General features: G+C 41.9%; 1 protein-coding gene and 1 long non-coding RNA gene across 3 annotated transcripts in view; one reads left to right on the top strand and one right to left on the bottom strand.

Annotated features, from left to right (window-relative positions):
* PRKCB (protein kinase C beta) overlaps nt 1-21,688 on the bottom strand; it is a 389,607-nt gene that overhangs the window by 116,963 nt on the left and 250,956 nt on the right. For both annotated transcript variants that reach the window (XM_002756001.6, XM_035267200.3), the window contains exons 6-7: nt 11,877-12,033; nt 10,514-10,648 (exon numbers count right to left, since the gene is read on the bottom strand). In XM_002756001.6, coding sequence (XP_002756047.1) covers nt 10,514-10,648; nt 11,877-12,033 — 292 coding nt within the window. The remainder of the gene's footprint in view (nt 1-10,513; nt 10,649-11,876; nt 12,034-21,688) is intronic.
* LOC118146213 (uncharacterized) overlaps nt 1-21,688 on the top strand; it is a 104,156-nt gene that overhangs the window by 73,289 nt on the left and 9,179 nt on the right. Inside the window, exon 3 of the long non-coding RNA XR_004731778.3 lies at nt 15,747-15,965. This is a non-coding gene — a long non-coding RNA (uncharacterized LOC118146213). The remainder of the gene's footprint in view (nt 1-15,746; nt 15,966-21,688) is intronic.

Below are 21,688 nucleotides of genomic sequence, written 5' to 3'. Positions count from 1 at the left end.
GCTTAAAATCTAGATGATGAGTTGATAGGTGCAGCAAACCACCATGGCACATGTATACCTACGTAACAAACCTGCACGTTCTGCACATGTATCCCAGGACACAAAGTAAAAATATTTTAAAAAAAATTTTTTTTAAGGCTGGACATGGTGGCTCATGCCTGTAATCCCAGCAATTTGGGAGCCAAAGCAGGTGGATCACAAAGTCAGGAGTTTGGGACCAGCCTGGCCAACAGGGTGAAACCCCATCTCTACTAAAAATACAAAAATTAGCTGGGCGTAGTGGCCCATGCCTGTAATCCCAGCTACTTGGGAGGCTGAGTCAGGAGAATTGTTTGAACCCAGGAGGCAGAACTTGCAGGGAACTGAGATCACACCACTGCACTCCAGCCAGAGCAACAAAGTGAGACTCCATCGCAGGAAAAAAAAAAAAATCCAACAACGTGCCACTGGTTACACAAGACCAAAGGACTTAGAAAGATTAGATGTAAAAGAATGGAAAAGGATCTATGAAGGAAAAGGGACCGATCACTCCACAACCAAAGAGGACACATGCAAAGGTCAGTCTGATCTCATTAATTCCTTGGCTCTCGTCTTCTTCAGAGTAGAAGACGAAGTCCTGACAAAGTCCACAGGATCTGCCAGACCTCTCCCCGTGTCCTCCCAGACCAAATCCTCCTCCATTCTCCCCTCATGGATCCAGCTCCAGCTACACGGGCCACCTTACTGCTCTTCCAACTTGCCTGGTGCACTCCTGCCTCAGGGCCCTTGCGCTTGCTGTCCTCTCTGTCTGGGACAAGGTCTTCCTAGATACTCACATGGCTCACTCCTCACCTGCTTCAGATCTTTGCTATATGTTACCTTCTCAGTGAGTCCTTTCCTGAGCCCCCTATAAAATCTGAATGCCCCCATCCCCAAGATTCCTTGTCCCCGTTTCTTATTTCCTTTTCTCTATGGCACATAACAGCCTCAAGCATGCCATGTTTTACTCCTTATTTTTGTTCATCTAAAATTTTTGTTTATTTTTCTTCAACTAGAAAGAAAACTCTATGAGACCGCAGATTCTTGTCTGTTTTGTTCATTAGTGTCTCTTCAGCCCAGCAGGTGCTCACTGTGTATATTCAGTGAATGAATGAATGAATGAATGCCAGCAACGATGTAAAATTATAGAGAAAAAGCATTAACTGTAGCAAAGATAACTTCATGTCAATATAATAAGACTTGTAGAGTTATGTGGCTAATAATATCGTCATATATAGATAAGACAAAACCCCTAGAAATAAAAATAATTTTAAAAAATAATTTTGCCTGAAGAAGCTTAATAAGCACTACACATTTAGCTCAAGCAAACCAAAGGACAATATGAAGGGATAAAAGATCTGGACCTTATAATACATTGGAATGAATACATGTTAAAATGTATACCCTATACTCATGGACATAAATATGGCAACCACAGATACTAGAAACTATAGGGGGAGAGGGGAGGAGAGGACAAGGGTTGAAAAACTAGCTATTGGGTACAATGCTCAGTATCTGAGTTACAGGATTATTCATATCCCAAACCTCAGAATCATGCAATATACCCAGGGAACAAATTTGTACATGCACCCCCTGAACCTAAAATAAAAGTTTAAAAAAGCTTTATTCTTTCTCCACAAAAAAGCATACCCTACAAATAGTTAATACAGTCTTTTTCTTGAACTTTTACCAACATTAAACAAATACTAAGCTATGCTGAAAGAAAAGGAAAGAAAATAGGAGGAAAGAAAAAAGTGCACAGGCCGTATTCTCTGACTTGAAAGCACTAAAACAGTAATTTAATATTAATTACAAAAATTTAAACAAAAATATAATACTAGAGGTAAAAAATGCCTAAATTAAAGCATGTTGGAAAAGAAACTAAAAACCCAACTGCAGATCCTCAAGAAAGCAGCAAAAGCCAGAATGTTAACATACCAAAACTTAGAGGAAACGTTTATTCCCTTAAATGCTTGTTCGTTATTTTTGGCCAGGCGTGGCAGCTCATGCCTGTAATCCCAACACTTTGGGAGGCCGAAGTGAGAGGATCATCTGAGATCAGGAGTTCAAGACCAGCCTGGCCAACATGGTGAAACCCTATCTCTACTAAAAGTACAAAAATTAGCTAGGAGTGGTGGCAGATGCTTATAATCCCAGCTACTCAAAAGGCTGAGACAGGAGAATCACTTGAACTTGGGAGGTGGAGTTTGCAGAGATTGTGCCACTGCACTCCAGCCTGGGCAACAGAGCAAGACTCCATCCTAAAACAATAAACAAACAAACAAAAAAGATATTCATTATTTTTAAAGAGCAGAGTCAGGCAAAAGAAGAAAAAATAAATTAGTCGAATATTCAACTGAAAGTCACAGACAGACACAAAATAAACCTACAGAAAAGGAGAAAACAGAATTGATACACAAATCCCAGAGTTAATTCTTTGAAGAAAATAAGTAAATAAAACAAATGAAATTCCGGGAAATCAAGGGGAAAGAAAGGAGACAGTATAAACAAACAAAATTAGAAATAAAGAAGAGGATTTTGACAACAGATACAGGGCAGGTGGCCAAGAGGCAGACAAGAGGCCTGGGGCTGGTGCGCCACATCTGGGAACTTTCACAGCTGTGTCTGCTGTTTCTGCCACACAGTCTTAAATTACAGCACAGTAGAAGAGCTGTGCCAGAGACCTATCCATGCACCAGTAGAAGCCCATCCCCTTCTAAATAGTGAAACTGAGTTTCAGAAAGGGTGTGAGACTTACTCAAGATCACAGAATGTTCAAGACTTCCTGGGGCAAGAATCCACAATCAAAGAGGACACATGCAAAGGTCAGTCTGATCTCATTGATTCCTTGGCTCCCATCTTCTTCAGAGTAGAAGACGAAGTCCTGACAAAGTCCACGGGATCTGCCAGACCTCTTCCCATATCCTCCCAGACCAAATCCTCCTCCACTCTCCCTCATGGATCCAGCTCCAGCTACACGAGCCAACATCTAGGATCCATTTAGAGTCAAGACAGCGACGCAAATGTCTTGGCTGGAAATCTGAAGAGGACTTTTATCTGCAAAATCTGAAGAGGGTTTTTATTTTGGAAAAGTTCCCTTCCAACTATTATGTCATCAACTTCACGCTATCCTAAGTGGTAGATGGAGGATAAGGGTGTTGTAATCAATCTGAGGAGTGGCATAATACCTGCTGTGAAGGCTGCAGTACGGAGAGGTGAAGTGGCTCACTGGAGGTCACAAAGCTTCTATCCAGTTAAGAGAGCCAAGGTCAAATCCAAGCTGTCTACCCTCTAGCCTTCCACCTAACCCGTATCAGGAGGCAGAATGGGATTTGTATATGCGTAGGCTCTGGCATCAAAGAAACCTGGACCTGAACCAAGCACTGTCACTTACGAGCTGTGTGTCTCTAACACATTGCTGAACTATTCTGATCCTTGGAAATGATGCTTTACTTAGAATAACCAGAGAATTAAATGATCATCTAAGTGTAAATGCAGTAATATTTTGGGCTTACTCCTGATACACTATCCCTATTCTTAAGCCATTTTTTTTTCTTCCCTGATCTCTGCTTTAGTGGGGTAGACAGGCAGGCACTAGCCCAGGAAGAAGGATAAGGCATGTGTGGGAGTAAAACCACTTTTGCAAAAATTATGACAGTAAGAGAAATCTGACATAGAAAAGTTATGATAGTGTAAGAAATCAGACCTAACTAACTCCATCTGCTTCTAATCTCCAAGCTGTCCTTGTCCATTGCTGGACTTAAGCCAAGCTAACTATGGGAAGATTTTAGTTTCAGTTCAACTTCATATTTTATTTGTATTTGCTTCTTTATTTACTTAGAGACAGGGTCTTGCTCTGTTGCCCAGGCTGGAGTGCAGTGGCACAATCACAGCTCATTGTAGCCTCGACATCCTGAGCCCAAGTGATCCTCCCACCTCAGGCTCCTGAGTAGCTGGGACCACAGGTGCATGCTGCCATGCCTGGTTAAATTTTTTATTGAGACAGGGCCTCACTTTGTTGCCCAGGCTGGTCTCTAACTCTTGAACTGAAGCAATCCTCTCACCTTGGCACCCCCAAAGTGCTGGAATTACAGGTATGAGCCACCACATCTGGCCATTAGTTTAACTTTAAAACTAAGATAACAGCCCCTTCCAAAAACTAACCCTCTCCTTGCTTGGGGACCAAAACTACCTTTGTAAAACTAACATATTAGCCACAAAGTTAGAATCCGGGCTCCGGAGACATGTAGCCAGAGGTAACAAGAATCATGACCTCCCCAAGATAAAGCCACTATTATAGAACCTAAAATTGGTGTTTGAGGTATTTTCCAGACCCTGCATTCTGATGAACCAGCTGGTGCCACCCAGACTGGAAACCCATACCAAAGAAACTGGCTTACCTGGTCTTGTGATCCTCACCCAGGAACCAACTCAGCATGAGAAGACAGCTTTGACTGTCTGTGATTTCATTCTCGACCCCACCCATCAGCATTTCCCATTCCCTAGTCCCCCTTCCCACCAAACTATCCTTGAAAAGACCTAGTCTCTGAATTTTGGAGGAGGCTGATTTGAGTAATAAACTCCCATCCTTCTGCTTGGCTGATTCTGTGTTTATTAAACTCTTTCTCTGCTAAAATATTGCCGTCTCAATGAATCAACTCTGCGCAGTGGGCAAGATGAACTCATTGGGCGATTATAGGAGAAGCCCCTCCCTTTGGGGCTTGGAAACCTTGGGAAGGAGAAAGGACAGGTGGTAGGGAGAGATGAGTTTCCCTCCTCCTCGGCTGGAACGCTGGCCAGAGACCTATCCATGCACCAGGCAACATCATCCCAGCAGCAGCAGAGGGAGCAGAAAAGAGCCCCCAGGGGGAGGACTCAGGCAGACTCCTGGCCCTCTCTGAAGGAGACTGGGGCCCAGCAGTGACCTTTGAGTTGGACAAAGAGGAGGCTGCATGGAGGAAACTCACAAGGGGATGCAACAGGCCAGGACCTCCAGCCCAAAGCTGATGCCCCAAAGAATGATGTCCCAGAGCTACATGGGACCAGTCCTGCTTCAGTGGGAGCTGGTTTAGGAACGTAGGCTAAAAATAAAGTCTGAAGGCCGCCCCACTGACAGAACAGAACCCCTCCTTGGCCAAGACAACCTAAGAAAAACCTTAAAAACGAAATTCCTAGCCATGAGGGAAAGGAGATTGGACACATCTTGCTATACTCCCTCTTTTGGAGCTTATATATAACAATGAACTGATATGAAGGTTAAAATAGAGATCATAAAACTGACAAAACACACTCTTTGTGGCAATAAGATACCAGATTACAACCAGGACTAAGGCCAGGCCAGGCAAAGGTGAAGTCACACTGTAGGCAATCCATCTTGCTGCAGGGCATCCTCAACATAAAACATTTCTTTTTTTTATTTTTATTTTTCTTTGAGATGGAGACTTGCTCTGTCACCCAGGCTGAAGTGCTGTGGCGCAATCTCAGCTCACTGCAACCTCTGCCTCCTGGGTCAAGTGGTTCTTCTGGTCAGCCTCCAGAGTAGCTGAGATTACAGGTGTGCACCACCACGCCTGGCTAATTTTTGTATTTTTAGCAGGGATGGGATTTGGCCATGTTGGTCAGGCTGGTCTGGAACTCCTGTAATTTCTCTAGAATGTTTTACAGAGTTTGGTTTTGCTGTTAACAGGGACCAGGCAGAAAAGTGAAGCTGTGAAACCAGCAAGTATCACACGCAGCATAACACAGTCCCTTCGCCTCGATCACCAGGAGCTCACAAAAGTGCATGAGAAAGTCTAAGTCCGTTATAGGAAATGAAGGAGCTTTATTTTTTCTGCACACCTGATTAGTGTTGTGTAAAAGTGCGACTCCACACATCTGGAAATGCTTGACCCAGAGCCTGGCATCTATTAAGAATCAATAAATGGCAGCTATTGCTCTTATTATGTTCTCTCCTATCATACTGATACCCCCTAAGGATCACCCATTCTTTCTCTTCAACCTCTTTAAGTTTGATTTAAAATGAGAATGAAACACCTACTCTGTGAGTGACTGATGTAGACTCTACAAAGTCAAGTCATTTGTATGTTAAGGAAAAATATCTAAAAGTTGGGGGGGTAGTGGGGAGGAGAGAAAAAACAAAAAAGATGACAGTGTGACCTTTTAATGTCATGCCAGAGCATTTTCTAATTAGCTATTTCTTTCCTCACAGTAATATACTTTGTTTAATTTATTATTCACCATCAAGTCAGGCCCAGATGGTCTCCTCCCTAGTCTGCAAAGATAAATGTTAACTTTTAGAAAATTGAAGAGAAATCTTTTTTTTTTTTTTGAGATGGAGTCTTGCTCTGCTGCCCAGGCTGGAGTGCAGTGGTGCAATCATGGCTCACTGCAACCTCTGCCTCCTGGGTTCAAGAGATTCTCCTGCCTCAGCCTTCTGAGTAGCTGGGATTACAGGCACCCACTACCATGCATGGCTAATTTTTGCATTTTTAGTAGAGACATGGTTTCACCATGTTGGCCAGGCTGGTCTCGAACTCCTGACCTCAGGTGATCTGCCCACCTCGGCCTCCCAAAGTGTTGGGATTACAGGCGTGAGCCAACATGCCTAGCCAAAATCATTTTTTTCTTCATTCTAGTAGATAACCCCAAAGCTTGTGATTCTGTTGCTCTGCTATCAGCCAGTTTTATATCTAATTGAGCAAAGTTATTTCAGCATTTCTTTTTCTACTGATTATGCAAACATCAGTTTCTCAAACCTTCTGTGGAATCAGTCACTCATCATGCTGCTTTTCTCATTAATGAGTTAAGGAAATCTTTGGCCAATGCTTATTATCTATTTTATGAGAATTATGTTTTTAACCATTTGTGAATCATACTTTAACATAACTCTTTAGGAGTACATTCTGTAAACCCAAAATAAAATTCTAAGCCCCATAGCCATGTGAATGGACCCCTCCTCTCAGCCAAGGGCATTCCAAAGTTAACCTGAAAAACAGTTTCAGGCCATGATGAGAAGGGAGGGTTGGACATGATATCTCATTATATCCCCTTCCTTTTGGAATTCAGGAAAAGCCAACCAGCATTAATATCAACAGAGACCTTAAGTCTGATAAGAAACATTTACAATCTAGTCTCTCTGAAGCCTGCTACCTAGAGGCTATAGCTGCATGATAAAACCTTAGTCTTCACAACCCCTTATGTAACCCAGACATTCCTTTCTATTGATAACAGCTCTTTCAACCAATTGCCAATCAGAAAATTATAAAATCGACCTATCACCTGGAAGCATCTTTCCCCCCTTCCCAGTTCAAGTTGTCCTACCTTTCCAGATTGAACCAATGTGAATCTCATGTGTAGTTACTGATGTCTTATATCTTCCTAAAATGTATAAAAGCAAGCTGTACTCCATCCACCTTGGGCCCATGTCATCAGGACCTCCTGAGTCTATGTCATTGGCATATCCTTAACCTTGGCAAAATAAACTTTCTGATTGAGAGCTGTCTCAGATTTTTGGGTCACAAATCTCAGCTCCTGTCTTCTTCACATCTTCCAACATGTTGTCATTGATTTGTTATTTGCATAATTCCTTGTTCAATGTTTATCTCCCCACCCCACCCTCTGCTATAAGCTAAGCTCCATGAAGTCATGTCTGTCTTATACCTCAATGCATCTCTAGTGACCAGCGCCTAGTGGACACTCAATATATGTTTCAAGAAAAGCCTAAGATGAAATATGGAGCCAAGACAAGGAAGTCATAATGTGAACAATGGAAAGATGTGTGTGTGTGGTCCAAATGATACATCTCTTTCTTGCTAAACCAGTTTGATTTTTATTTTCTTTCACTTGAAGCTGAAAAAGTCCTGAATGAGACAATTCAGAAATGAGACAATTTATCTTAAAGAAATAATAGCAGCCCAGTGGCCACTTCTCCCAAAGTTATAGTGCCAGGTTGAGCTATTTCTTCTGACTCTTTAACTCAGTTAACTGTGAAACGGTTGCCAAGGGGGCTTACCTAGCCTCTTTGTTGGTAATATTGGAGGATAATATATAGAGCCACAGAAAGGGAGCAAAATAAAAACTTCAGGATGAAGGAGACATTGCAGCTGACTATGAAAACAACACCCCAGTACATCTGTGATCCGTAGCCAGCCTTGCTAAGGACTCCCAAGGAAGTGGCAGCTTCTCAGGCATAATCTGACACTGGGTGGCTCATATCTTTTGAGTGACCTGTACAAGCCACTTTAGTGTGCATGGAGCCAGTCATGAAACTGTCTTTTCAAAATTATGACAGTGAGAAAATGATGGCAGTGAAAGAGATCTGATCTAACCCTCATTTTGCCTTTAATCTCCGAACTGCCCTTACTTATTCCTGGGCTTGGGACAAGTTAACTTGGGACAAATTTAGTATATATTTTAAACGATAATAGCCCTTGCCCAAAACTAAGCGACCTTTGTAAAGCTAATGAAAGACTGCCAGGTTAGGAGGTTGAGAGGAGCCTGAATTCTGCTAAGGTGCAGACATAAAGGATTATCAACCATTATTCCGGAGGTCACAAGATTTGCAATTTCCCCAGTTACTCCTGCAGATAACAACACTGTTGTAGAGCATAATATTGGCCTCTTGAGATGTCACTTCGGGTTTATTGCATTTCTGAAAACCAGTGGCTCCACCCAGACCAGGCCATCAACTTAACTTTGAAAGAAATTTAGTGTATATTTTAAATGATAACAGGCCTTCCCCCAAACTAAACTGCCTCTGTAAAATGAATGAAAGACCACCAAATTAGAAGAATGAAAGGAGCCTAAATTCTGCCAAGATGTAGACACAGATTATTACTAGCCTTTATTCCAGAGGTCACATTTCCAACTTCCCCAATTCCTCCTGCAGATAACATCACCATTGTAGAACCTGAGATTGGCCTTTTGAGATGTCTTTTCAGGCTTTTGTCTTTCTCATTACCAGACTGCCCCATCTGAATCTGCCAAGCAGTCCTGTGGCCCCACCCAGAAGTGGGCTCAGCCCAACAGGACCACTTTTCACACCCCTATTACTGAATCCAAAACCAATCAGCAGCACCCATTCCCAGACACTCCACTCCTTGCCAAACTATCTTTGAAAAACCATAGCTTCCAAATTTTCAGGGAGGCTGATCTGAGTCATAGTAAAACTCTGTTCTCCCATTTAGCTGGATCTACGCATGTAAAACTCTTTCCCTATTTGCAATTCTCCTGTTTGGATAAATTGGTTCTGTCTGGGCAGCAGGCACAAAGAAGCCATTGGGCAGTTACAGTCACATCATATAGTTTAGCAAAGTGGGGCAGATGTAATAAAATAGGGAGTGGTGAGGATGGTGACAAATAGAAAATCCATGTCCTGTCTAACGGGGACATTAACTATTCAACTGTTCTCGATTGTTGCCTTCTAGCCCCAGATTTTTAAAATACTGGAACTAATTCATTCCTTCCCTCTCTCCCTCTCTCTCTCCCTCCCTCCCTCCCTCCCTCTCTCCCTTCCCACTTGCTTTCTTTTCTTCTTCCTTCTTTCTTTCTTTTGTTTTTTGAGACAGAGTTTTGCTCTTGTTATCCAGGCTGGAGTGCAATGGCGTGATCTCAGCTCACTTCAACCTCTGCCTCCTGGGTTCAGGCAATTCTCCTGCCTCAGCCTCCTGAGAAGCTGGGATTACAGGTGTGCACCACCATGCCCAGCTAATTTTTTTGTATTTTGAGTAGAGACAGGATTTCACCATGTTGACCAGGATGGTCTTGATCTCTTGACCTTGTGATCCACCCGCCTTGGCCTCCCAAAGTGCTGGGATTACAGGCTTGAGCTACCGCACCCCGGCTGGCCCCTGCTTGCTTGCTTTTCTTTCTTTCTTTCTTGTCTTTCTTTCTTTCTTTTCTTTTTTTTCTCTTTCTTTTCCTTCCTTCCTTCCTTCCTTCCTTCCTTCCTTCCTTCCTTCCTTCCTTCCTTCCTTCCTTTCTCTCTCTCTCTTTCCTTCTTTTTCTTTCTTTTCTTTCTCTCTTTTGTCTCACTTTGTCACCCAGGCTGGAGTGCAGTGGCTCAATCTCTGACCACCTTACTCACTGCAACCTGTACCTCCCAGGTTCAAGCGATCCTCCCATCTCAGCCTCCTGAGTAGCTAGGACTACAGGCATACACCACCATGCCCAGCTAATTTCTCATGGTTTTGGTAGAGATGGGGCTTCACCATGTTGCCCAGGCCGGTCTTACACTCCTGAGCTCAAGCGATACACCTGACTCGGCCTCCCAGAGTGCTGGGATTACAGGCATGAGCCACCAAGCCTGGCGTCTTTCTTTTTTGTTTTTAGTACAAGGACCAAATAAAACATATCTGCAAGGCAGATCCAATCAACCAGACATCACTTTGAGACTATGCTTTAGTATTGCAATTTTTGAAGAAAAAGGAAAACATACTTGACCCTGTGTTTGATGGTGTAAGCTGTATGGTGGCTTTCAAAGCAAAATCTCACTTACCAGCCATCAACACTGGCTTTCTGCAGTTCAGAAATCCCAAAGGACAAAGATCCCATGAAGTCATTCCTGCTGGTCAAATCCCAGTCCCAAATCTCTACTGACAGTCTTCTGTCCTTGTCCGATTCTTTCAGCTGACTGCATAAAGAAAAAAAAAAGACGTCAGTGGAGGTTGTAGTAATTTCTCAAGCAGAAGAAATATATAAGAGGACAAGACCTGGAGGTAGAAATCTTTAAAGATTACTAGCTGCTGGAAGAAACATATTCAGTTTCTATCCCAGGCTAGCTCTCCAGGGAGTGAGAGCTTTTTCCTTTTGACAGCCTGTGGCTTAAACAGGCAGGAAGCCCTAGACTGGCTATGACAAGAACAGTTCTAACTACTTTTGATATCTTATGTCTTAATAGGGTTCAGGGTATTCAGGAATTCCTGCTGTCTATAAGAAATAGGGATATCAATTGCATAATTGGGTATATATGTGTGTATATCTGCACACATGAGGGTTGAGATGAAGCTGAGGAAATGTATAGAGAAAAATCCTAGTGTCTCTCTGGGGAAATTGTCTGTTCTGAGACATGTCCTTGATTGAGACTGAGAAGGGGCCCAGTTTTGCCCTGAGAGAGGGAAAAGGAGACAGGGCAATCACAAGGAACTGTGCTTCTAGCTGGTGGCTTAGAAAAGTACGACCTCTAAAATCAGACTGCCTGAAGCTGAATCCCACTCCACCCCGAAGAATATGGGACTTCGGGCATATTCCTTAGCCTCTATAAGCCCTATTGCTACACTGGGAATAAAAAGAGCTGATGAAGTCAGATTGCTTAACCCAGTGTTTGTTACACATCATATATGCTCAGTGAATTGGCTGTTATGTTAACTCCTGATGCCTAGATGTATGAGAAAGAGACCTCCAGATTCCTGGAGTCCTGGCCAGGGGAGACCCTCAAGGGAGGCTGGTGGAGATGTCCCAGCAGGCTGCAGGCCAAGCATCATCCACAAACCCAGCTCTAGAGAGGCTGTCACCACACCCTGGAGGTTATGTCCCCCTGTTTGCTGAGTCCCATCATTTCTCCCACCACTTGCCTTCACTTAGCAACACATCACACCATTTCCTATCCTACCCACTCCCCCACACCACAGGCATTCTCATCTCTATTAAAAAAATAGCTCTAATTTTTTCTTGGCTCATAATACAAAAATGCAGATGGAAGACAAGGGAGGGAAAGAGATGAAGGAGGGAGGGAGATGACAGAGAAGGAGGGAGGTAGGGAAGGAAGGAAACCAAAGCTAAGGGAGGAGGAACTCCCTGATCTCAGGTGGCTCATAACCCAACCTCCACCACCCATGCTCACTGCAGTCATTTCTACTTACAATCTAAATGTCTCATTCCACTCGGGATTGAGGGAGCATTTGATGGTTTTGGTCTTCTGTTTGCTCTCACTTTTAGGATCAGGAATCAGTTTCAGTTTTACGTAGGGATCTGACAAGCCATTGGGGTCCATAGGTACCAGGTTTTTAGCGTCTCTTACTGAAAAAAAAAAAAAGCAGTTTGTACATGAATACTGTCCAATATGTTTAAGCATACAAAAAAGCAGTTTGTACATTAATACTGTCCAATATGTTTAAGCAGTGGTGGCTGCAGAACTTGTGAAGGGTTCTTTGGCATCGCACTTGTTAGTGAGAAATTTAATTTTATTAACATCCATAGCTGAAGCAGCACACAAAATGAGATGAGCTGATGTCAACTCTATTGGTTAAAAGTGGATTTCTGGCCGGGTGCGGTGGCTGACGCCTATAATCCCAGCACTTTGGGAGGCCGAGGCGGGTGGATCATGAGGTCAGAAGTTCAAGACCAGCCTGGCCAACATGGCAAAACCCCGTCTCTAAAAAAAAATAATAAGAAAAAAAAGAAAACAAAAGTGGATTTCTGACTTTCACACTGCTCTTCCCATACCAAGTTTAACTGTAGGTTTTCTAAGCTTGTTTTCCACAAAACCCACAGCAAAGGTTGGCTTCTTTCATTTAGCATAATGTTTTCAAAGTTCACCACACTAAAGCATGTATCAGTACTTCATTTTTTTTTGCATGACCAAATAATATTCCATCGTATAGATAGTCCACATTTTGTTTATCCATTCAACAGTTGTCCACAGTTGGGCTGTTCCAACTTTTTGGCCATTGCAAATAGTGCTGCTATGAAAATTTGTGTACACCAACACAAAAGGTCACATATTTTATGATTCTATTTACCTGAAACATCCAAAACAGGTAAATCCATAGAGACAGAAAGTAGACTACTATTAATAGTTGTCAGGGGCTGGAGGGAAAGGGAAATGGGGAGTGACTGCTTAATGAGTACAAGGTCTCTTTTAGAGGTGATGAAAAGTTCTGAGAACTAGACAGAGATGATGGTTGTCTTACACAGTGAATATTTGATAAATGTCACTGAATTGTACATTTAAAAATGGTTAATGGTTAATTTTATGTGATGTTAATTTTACCTCCACTCAAAAAGAAAAAGCTAGAAAAGAAAGGAAGAATTACTCTCTAAACCAAGGTGCACCTATTATCAATATATCACCCATAACCAGCACTCAGACAGCTCATAGAGAAAAGGATGGAAAAATGTTGGTAACATTACAGCTCGGCTCCACCCTCAGTCCAGAACACCCAGGTAAAGGAGGCTATAAGATGAACTTAGAGGAGAAAAGGAGGCAGGGAATCAGCAGTGAAGACACAACTGGCCACAGAAAGGATGAGGGAGACTAAATCATCAGCCTGGAGAAACAGGAAGCAACTAATTAGGAATCAATTCTGAAACCAGTAATGCAGGTAGTCAGTAGAAGTAGACTAGAAAATGAGAGTTATACAGCTCTTAAGGATACAATGTCAATCATCTTACTTACAATAGAACAATCCACAGTAATATATTCAATCCAATTGACTTTAACTATCTGCTAAAAGGTGAATACATAATGACTCCTATGAAGAATGCAAAGATGGTTCAACCTTGAGAAATCTATTTTCAACATATTCATTATATTTATAGATTAAAGAAGAAAACTGCAAGACCATTGCAGTTACCTAGAAACAGCAGAGAACTTTCTTAACAGGATAAAGGCTATCTGAAATAACAGCACTATGGTTCATGATAAATGCAATTCCATTAAAGACAGGAATAATACAAAGATACCCATTACCACAGCCATTATTCAACACTTTTTTTCTTGTCTTCCGTAAGAAATAGAGTTACCCTCTACACCAAGATGCATGTATTATTCATGTATCATCCATAACCCACACCTAGACAGCCCATAGGGAAAAGACTGGGAAAGTATCCACAGCATAAATAAAACCAGAAATTTTATAAATTCAAGATGACAAGAAAAGCAGATTAGAAGAAAGACTATGGGAAAGTAGGAGGTAAAGCACCCCCTCACTTCCTGCAACCTTTGCTCACCACCAACCACAGTCATCTCCCATGGTCATGCTCTGGAGCCTACCCCAGAGCAGAAATTATACCACTTTCTCAATCTCAGTTTCAAGTACCCTACTATCTTACACCAATTTCTATTTTTCCAGTTCATTAGCTCTATTATTCTGTGCAATAAATCTTCCCCTATTCATCAGTCCATTCTCTACCAATCAGTCCCTTGTACCCAACACATTCTCTTGATCTCCCTATTCCCTCTTGCTTTTACTCCATTCATCCCCAGATTAGATTTTATGATGCACTTTAACTGCTCCCTTGGAAAGACCCTCAACTCCCTTGCCCCTCTTTCCTTCTATTTTACTTATCCCACAATACCCCAGCCCTACTTAAATTCAAATGTCTATCCTTTCTCACTCTTTCCTTTTCCTACATTCAAACAGCTGACCATTTCTAGAAAAAAAAATAAGACTGACTTGCCTAAAACCATACAGGTAGTAACGGGTTGAGACCAAATAAATGAGATGGGAGAAGCATTGAACTGGCTACCAGGATGCAAGTTGTAACTTATTCTGTGCTGACATTTTTTTTCAGCACGCCAGCAAAATTGGCTCTGTCTTCTGTTTTTCCACAGGCTGAATTCATCTTCCATCTCAGCTTGCAAGCTGCATCTCATTCTCACACCAAAAGCAAGATTTTGGCCTTGATCAATTAAGTTCAACAAGCAAGTCCCTACTAAGTGCTAAGCATTCTGCTAGGCCCTAGGGATATAGGGGACAAAATAAAATGTTAATCTTGTCCTCAAGACAGGCCATATAGTGTCATGGATACAGGGCTACTAGATGCCAGGGTCTGCAACTTACCAAGCAGTTACTTCACACATTTGAACTTCAATTTCTTGATCAATAAAATAGGTTGTTACAAGAGTAAAAGTGGATAAAGAATATACATATTTAGCACAGAACCTGGAACTTAGAAAATACTCAATAAATGTTAACTACTATATATTACTGCTAGTTCACTATTATTCATATTCAGTGCCCTCTTTCACTACATTTGTCGTGTGTGTGTGTGTGTGTGTGTGACAGTCTCACTCTGTCACCCAGGTTGGAGTGCAGTGGCATGATCATGGCTTACTGCAGCCTCAACCTCCCAGACTCAAGTGATCCTCCCACCTCAGCCTCCCAAGTAGCCTGGACTACAGGTGCTTCCCAACCCATGTCTACCTAATTAAAAAAAAATTTTTTTTTGTAGAAGTGGGGGTCTCTCTATGTTGCCCAGGCTGGTTTCAAACTCCTGGATGGGAGTGATCCTCCAGCCTTGGCCTCCCAAAGTGCTGGGTTTACAGGTGTGAGCCATCATGCCTTGCCTATTTGCCTATTTTTATTATGAAGATTTAACCATTTCTAAATAGACTGACACCAGATGGAACCACTTGTGGTTTTCTTCTTAACAATGCATTTGATGTTTACTTAAACCGTTCCGCAGGAGAGCTTCTTAAACCTTAGTGTGTATAAAAACTAGTCAGAGGGCTCATGAGACACAGATCTCTGGCACCCACCCTCACAGATAGATTCTGATTCCCTAAGTCTGACAGTGAGACCTGTCCATATGATTTTCCAACACGTTTCCATGCGATGCCGATGCTGCCAGTCTATAAGACACACATTAAGTAACCTTGTTCTGGAGAATAATAATTTCTCAAAATACTCATGCATTTTCCCTATAGAATATAATCTCTAACTGTTACTTTCATTTCTTGAGCCTTCCAAGGAAAATAACATGTACTATTATTTATATATCATTTCTAGGCTGGGATCTTGGAGTGACACATCTATCACACAGTGAGCTGCACACACAGAGGATTGAGACACTCAGAAGCGCCAGAAGCTTGTCTGTCTGGTTGATTGGCAAAACAGAGGCTAGAGGAAACAGCTCATCTTTCTTCTCCCTGGCAAGGCCACTTCCTCTCCTCCGCCCCAGTCTTATTAACTGACACAAGGATAGTCACTGGAAAAAGATCTTCTATTGTAAGTTTAAGGAATTTACAGCTCTTTTAGAGTGCTCTTTGCTGGACAAGGGTGTTGTATTTTGAAGCTGTCAATCTCAAGACTCGTGGTTTAAGAGTAAATTTTTTTTTAAGACATGGTCTCGCTGGAGTGCAGTGGCACAATCACAGCTCACTGCAGCCTTGATCTCCCAGGCTCAAGCAATGCTACCACCTCAGTCCCCTGAATAGCTGGGATTACAGGCATGTGCCACTACACCCAGCTAACTTTTTAAAAATTTTTCTAGAAATGGAGTCTCACTATATTACCCAGACTGGTCTCAAACTTCTGGCCATGAGCGATCCTCCAGCTTTGGCCTCCCAAAGTGCTGGGATTACAGGTGGGAGCCACTGTGTGCAGCCAATAATGACCTTTTCTTGGGCATCTAAGCATCGCAGAGCCAAACATTTCTCACTGAGGCATGACTCCACCTCTCCCCTCACCCTCGTAGGCCCCTTCTTCTACTTTTGTCCTTTTGAGCTTATTCTCCACCAAAGGGGCCAAAACATTCCATGGAACAGAATGCCGTGGAATGGTTCCTGAGACTCCTGGCATCCACATCTCTGAGAGCTCTGGCTACTAAAACACTCTATTACAAGCAGTTGACAGTAGCTGCAGGCTAAGATCCAAAGGGCTGTCCCTCCTGAAGCATCTCAAAGTCAAGTCGTGTTTCCCAGCAGCAAGAGAGCCGCATATGCATCGCAGAAGCAAATCTCTCTAGACCACACTTGGCGAGACCGACTTTGATTTTTCTTGATAAATGTTTCTTTACTATCTTTGTTGAAACCCAGCCAGCCCAGATGGTACCAAATGCTTCACACAAAGCAGAAATAGCAAACGTCCCCTCTGGTGGAAGTTTGCTAAGTATTCGGGAAAAGCGTGTCCTAGTCCAGGGAACAGTGCTTGCCCTGGGCGTGGGGCCCTTGGTGCAGGCTGAGGTCTGGCTATTTCCATCTAAGGGTCTTCAGAGCAAGTGAAGCCTCTCTCTGCATTCTGGTCCAAGTTCCCTAAGATAGCACCGAATCCGTAAAAAGAGAGCATGCATGTTAACTATTTTCCTAATAATTGTCCTTCACCAAGAACTTCCTTAATTTTTTTTCTTTCTAAGAAGATACAATTATCTTTTGGGAAACTTGGAATAATGGTGCTGCTTTCATACCCTGATCCCACATTGTGAGAATCAGGAGCATCTCTTTATTAATTCCTTTTGAAGGAACTTTCCTCAATATTGTGAGTCTTGCTTTGTCCTCACTGTGGGTCCTCAAAACTGTAATTCATTCCAATGAAGGATTTATTAAGAAAAAAAAAAAAAGAACATTAATCCAAAGTAGCACCCACTATCATTCAGCCGAAGGGTGTGTGCAATGATAAAAGTAGGAAGTAACCTGAGTGCTCATCAATGGGAAAAGCAGTAAATAATTCATGGCACGTTGTTACGGGACGTACTTTGCTCATGCCGATAACATTGGGCTATCTATGTGCAGAAACATGTTGAAGAAAGCAAGATGAGGCAATGTTGAAAAAAGATGAGGGCAATCTAATACCTCTTCGTTTAAGAAAAAGGTGTGTAATACCTCTTCGTTTAAGAAAAAGGTGTGAAGGCATTAGCGGTTCAATTAGTGAAATCTGGAGCTGAACTCTCAGATAATAGCACTGGGTCAACGTTGCATTTCCTCATTTGAATAAATGTACTAAAAATATTCTTGTTCTTGGGAAATACAAACTGAATTATTTCACGCTAAGTGGAAACCATGACCCCAACTTACTCTCAGATGGATCAGGAAAGAAAAAAAAACTGTGCACATACATAAAAATACATTAGTAGAAAATGCCAAACCAAGTGGGGCAAGATATAAACAATTAGTAAATCTGGTAAAGAGTATATACAAGTTTCTTTTACCATTATTGCCAATTTTGTAATTTTGAGATTATATCAGAATAAAAAATTGTTAAAGGCCCTCCAAATCTTTAAAAGAAAGGAACAGTAAAACACGTTTTCTACAAGGTCATATATGACTGTGAATATATAGAAAAGAGTCTGAAAAGATATACCCAAAATTGATTTCAAATAATGGCCACCTCTGAGGAACAGGTATAGGAATCTGATTTGAGGGCTGTGAGTAAATGTTTTAGCTTTATCCATCACAGTTTAAATTTCTGACAAAGAGAATGTATTCTTGTATTAATTGTGTTATTAAAATAATTTACAAGCATCTAAGCATCTATTGCCCTGGCTTTCAGAGACACCATCCTGTCCCCCCAACAACTTTATAGAGCAATTGGATCTGCAGGGTGATGCTTAAAAACTTTTGGTTTGCATCACAGAACCCAGAAAATGAGCTCTGTGGTAACACACAGACCCAGAATAACCTCGTTGAGGGTGCTGGACACCCTCAGCAGCACATGCCCTAACTAGGATTGGAGGGAGACACTAAACAGGTGAATCATTTCAGAGCCATCAACCTATTTTCACTGCCCTGCCCTGCCCCTCTCCTGATCCAGTCATCTGTTGGTGGCTGACAATTTACCTGGTCCTTTGCTTAACCCCCCTGCCCTGCCACACCTTCCTCAGCTGGAAGCTTCTTTAACCCTTTGCTCTACAATCTAGATTTGTATCAATTCCTGTTTACTTATAACTTCTTGTAACCCTGGGGGTTTCTGACCCCAGTGTTCTGACCCCAATGATGCTGTGGTTTTTATGAGCCCTGGAATCCACCAGAATCCCCTCCCAGCCTCTGTAACTGGCCATATGGCATAATCTTCACCTGACAGGCTCTGATTACAAAGCCAGCAAAGATGGGGTCTTTGGGCAGCCCACATCCAGCATCGACATCCTCCCGAGCACATCGTGGTCCCAAAGGCTCCTAGAACAGCTGGCTTCCTGTCACTGCTGGCAGTGGTACAGTTATCACACATCTAATTATCTGTGTTGAAACAGACTTCCAGCTGGGACTGTCACAGTGTCTGTCAAGAAGAGAGCCTGTCAAGCCACAGCTAGTGAAACAATGGTGGATAGCTAGTGTGGTGAATCAGGAACTAAGTTAGCAATGGCTGGACTTCGGAGTTAGGCAGACAGGGTTGTCAATCCTACCTCTGCTGTAAAGCTCACTAACTGGGTGATCTTACTCAAATGATTTCTCTGGACCTTGGTCTCCCCACCCCTAAATTCTCACAAACCTACAGACAGCGCAGATGGGCTCTTGGATAACAGTGAGGGTGACCATCCATCCCAGTTTGCCCAAGGCAACCTCAATTTAGAACTGTTGTCCTCTCACCCTTCAGAGTCCAAATTTTAACAATAAATTATATGACTGCCCTAATCACAGAGGATAATAGTGTCAAAGTGGAATGTAAGGCACATGGCAGAGGCTCAACAAATGTTGAGTTCCTTTCTCCTTTCAGAAGATTTAGACCAAATTATGTAACAATCAAGATGAATTCCAGGGCTAAATGAGTATCCCTCCAATGTGATTTTCATACAAATGAATTTTGGACGAGGTCTGAGAATAATAGATGATGTGAAGTCAAATGTATCATCCATTTTTCTTATGACCTCCTCTCCTCTCCTCTCCTCTCCACTCCAATCCAGGCATTTGGAGTTTCACCTGGAATGGAATCTCCTCTGAACTCCCCAGTGATAATACTTTATCCTTTTATGTCTCTGCTCCCTTTACCTGGCTTTTTCTTTTTTGAGACGGAGTTTCACTCTTGTTACCCAGACTGGAGTGCAATGGCGTGATCTCGGCTCACTGCAACCTCCGGCTCCTGGGTTCAGGCAATTCTCCTGCCTCAGCCTCCTGAGTAGCTGGGATTACAGGCAGGCGCCACAATGCCCAACTAATTTTTGTATTTTTAGTAGAGACGGGGTTTCACCATGTTGACCAGGATGGTCTTGATCTCTTGACCTCGTGATCCACCTGCCTTGGCCTCCCAAAGTGCTGGGATTACAAGCTTGAGCCACCGCGCCCGACCTACCTGGCTTTTTTTTTTTCTTTTTCACTTCATCAAACCCTCCGGTTCCTCAACTCTCTCCTTTTCTCTGGTCCATCAGTGCACTGCTAGTTTTACTTCCTCGCTACCCCTTCCCATATGGAAAAGCCATTCAGTCACTTCTGACCAGTGGCTTAAATATCCTTACCTTCCTGTCTCTTCAACATCCTGTGTGGATACCCTCAACCATGAGTGAAATTTGCTCTAGAGAGTGTCCCTAGGGGAAAGTGTCACACATGGGGCCTTCAGGCCATTATACACCCGTGATTCCAACCACAGCGAGGTCCTGCACATGGCTTGTCAACCCTATTGGAAGTCCCTAGTTAATTTCCCATTCCTTACAGAAGCAATTTCAAGATTTTAATTCTTGAGGCTCCCATCTGATTCCTACTTCCATCTCACTCAGCCATTGATCTTTGATATTACATGTTTTTGTCATTAATTTCTAGTTCTGTCTTATTTTTATTGAAAATGTGGGATAAGCAATTTCTGGGGGGCATTTTGGAGGGAATTTAAAGAGGTTTCCATAGCAAGTTAATATATCACCAATTTTGTGAAAACTAAAGAAAAAAGCTAATTCTCTTATTGAAGGGTTTAGAATTCTAGATAGAGAGGTATTTTATATTCACTCATATTATTTAAGTTTCTATATCCATTTTCTTACCCTCTTTTATGTGTCAAAGACTGGCAAAGTATGTTTTTAAAGCCCTTCTGTTATGGTATTTCTGTAAATTTCTCCTTTCATTTCTAGTCTTTGCTTTGTGCATTTTGATCTTAGGTTTATGATTGCTTTTTATCCCCAGACTTAACATAATTAAAAGATTCACTTTATATAAGTGTATTATATATTTGTCTTGAACTTTACTTTGAATGCAGTGAGGTGCTTTTCCATTTGCTCTGGTCTTTTCTCTAGGAATATCTGATACCCATTTACTCACGGGTAAACGCCATTTGTCCTCTACATCTGTCATTTTTTAGTGATGATATTTATTTATTGGTCCCTTTCCCCTGACATCCCCATTGGTAGCACTCCTTAAGCTTGTTTCCATATTACTTACTAGAGGAAAGCATCACACATGAGGCCTTCATGCTACTATATACCCATGAGTCCAACCACAGCAGGGTTCCACACATGGCTTGTCCACCCTTTTGGGTGTCCCTAGTTAATTTCCCATTCCTTATGGAAGCAATTTCAAGATTTCAATTCTTGAGGCTCCCATCTGATTCCTATCTCCATCTCACTCATCCATTGATCTTGTGTATATATATATTATATATATATATATAATATATATAATTAATATATATTATATATATAATTATATATATATAATTAATCTTTGATATCATATATTTTTCTATATATTAGATTTTCTGCAATAGGCAACTGCTTCTATGCACTTTGATTTAGCCTACTGCTTTAGATTACTTTTTAATATCATAATACGATACTTCAGCAATTGCTTTCATTTGATTCAGTTCCCTCTTCACCTTGGACTACTGCCTTCTTCTCTTTCTTTCTCTCTCTGTGTGTCCATGTGTCTTTTATTAGTTTATTTTCTGCTTATAGCATTTATTTTATTTGTTTACATGCAGTCAAATTGACTTTTTTTGGTGTGCAGTCTTGTGCAAAAATTTATACATTTTAATGCATGTATAGATTCATGTAATTATTGCACAGTCAGAATACAGAGCAGTTCTATTACCCTGGAAAA

The sequence above is a fragment of the Callithrix jacchus genome, chromosome 12 (assembly GCF_049354715.1).
Source record: "Callithrix jacchus isolate 240 chromosome 12, calJac240_pri, whole genome shotgun sequence".
NCBI classification, from domain to species: Eukaryota; Metazoa; Chordata; class Mammalia; order Primates; family Cebidae; genus Callithrix; species Callithrix jacchus.
The sequence above is the reverse complement of the archived record's forward strand: the minus strand, read 5'-3'. Positions and strand labels throughout refer to the sequence as shown.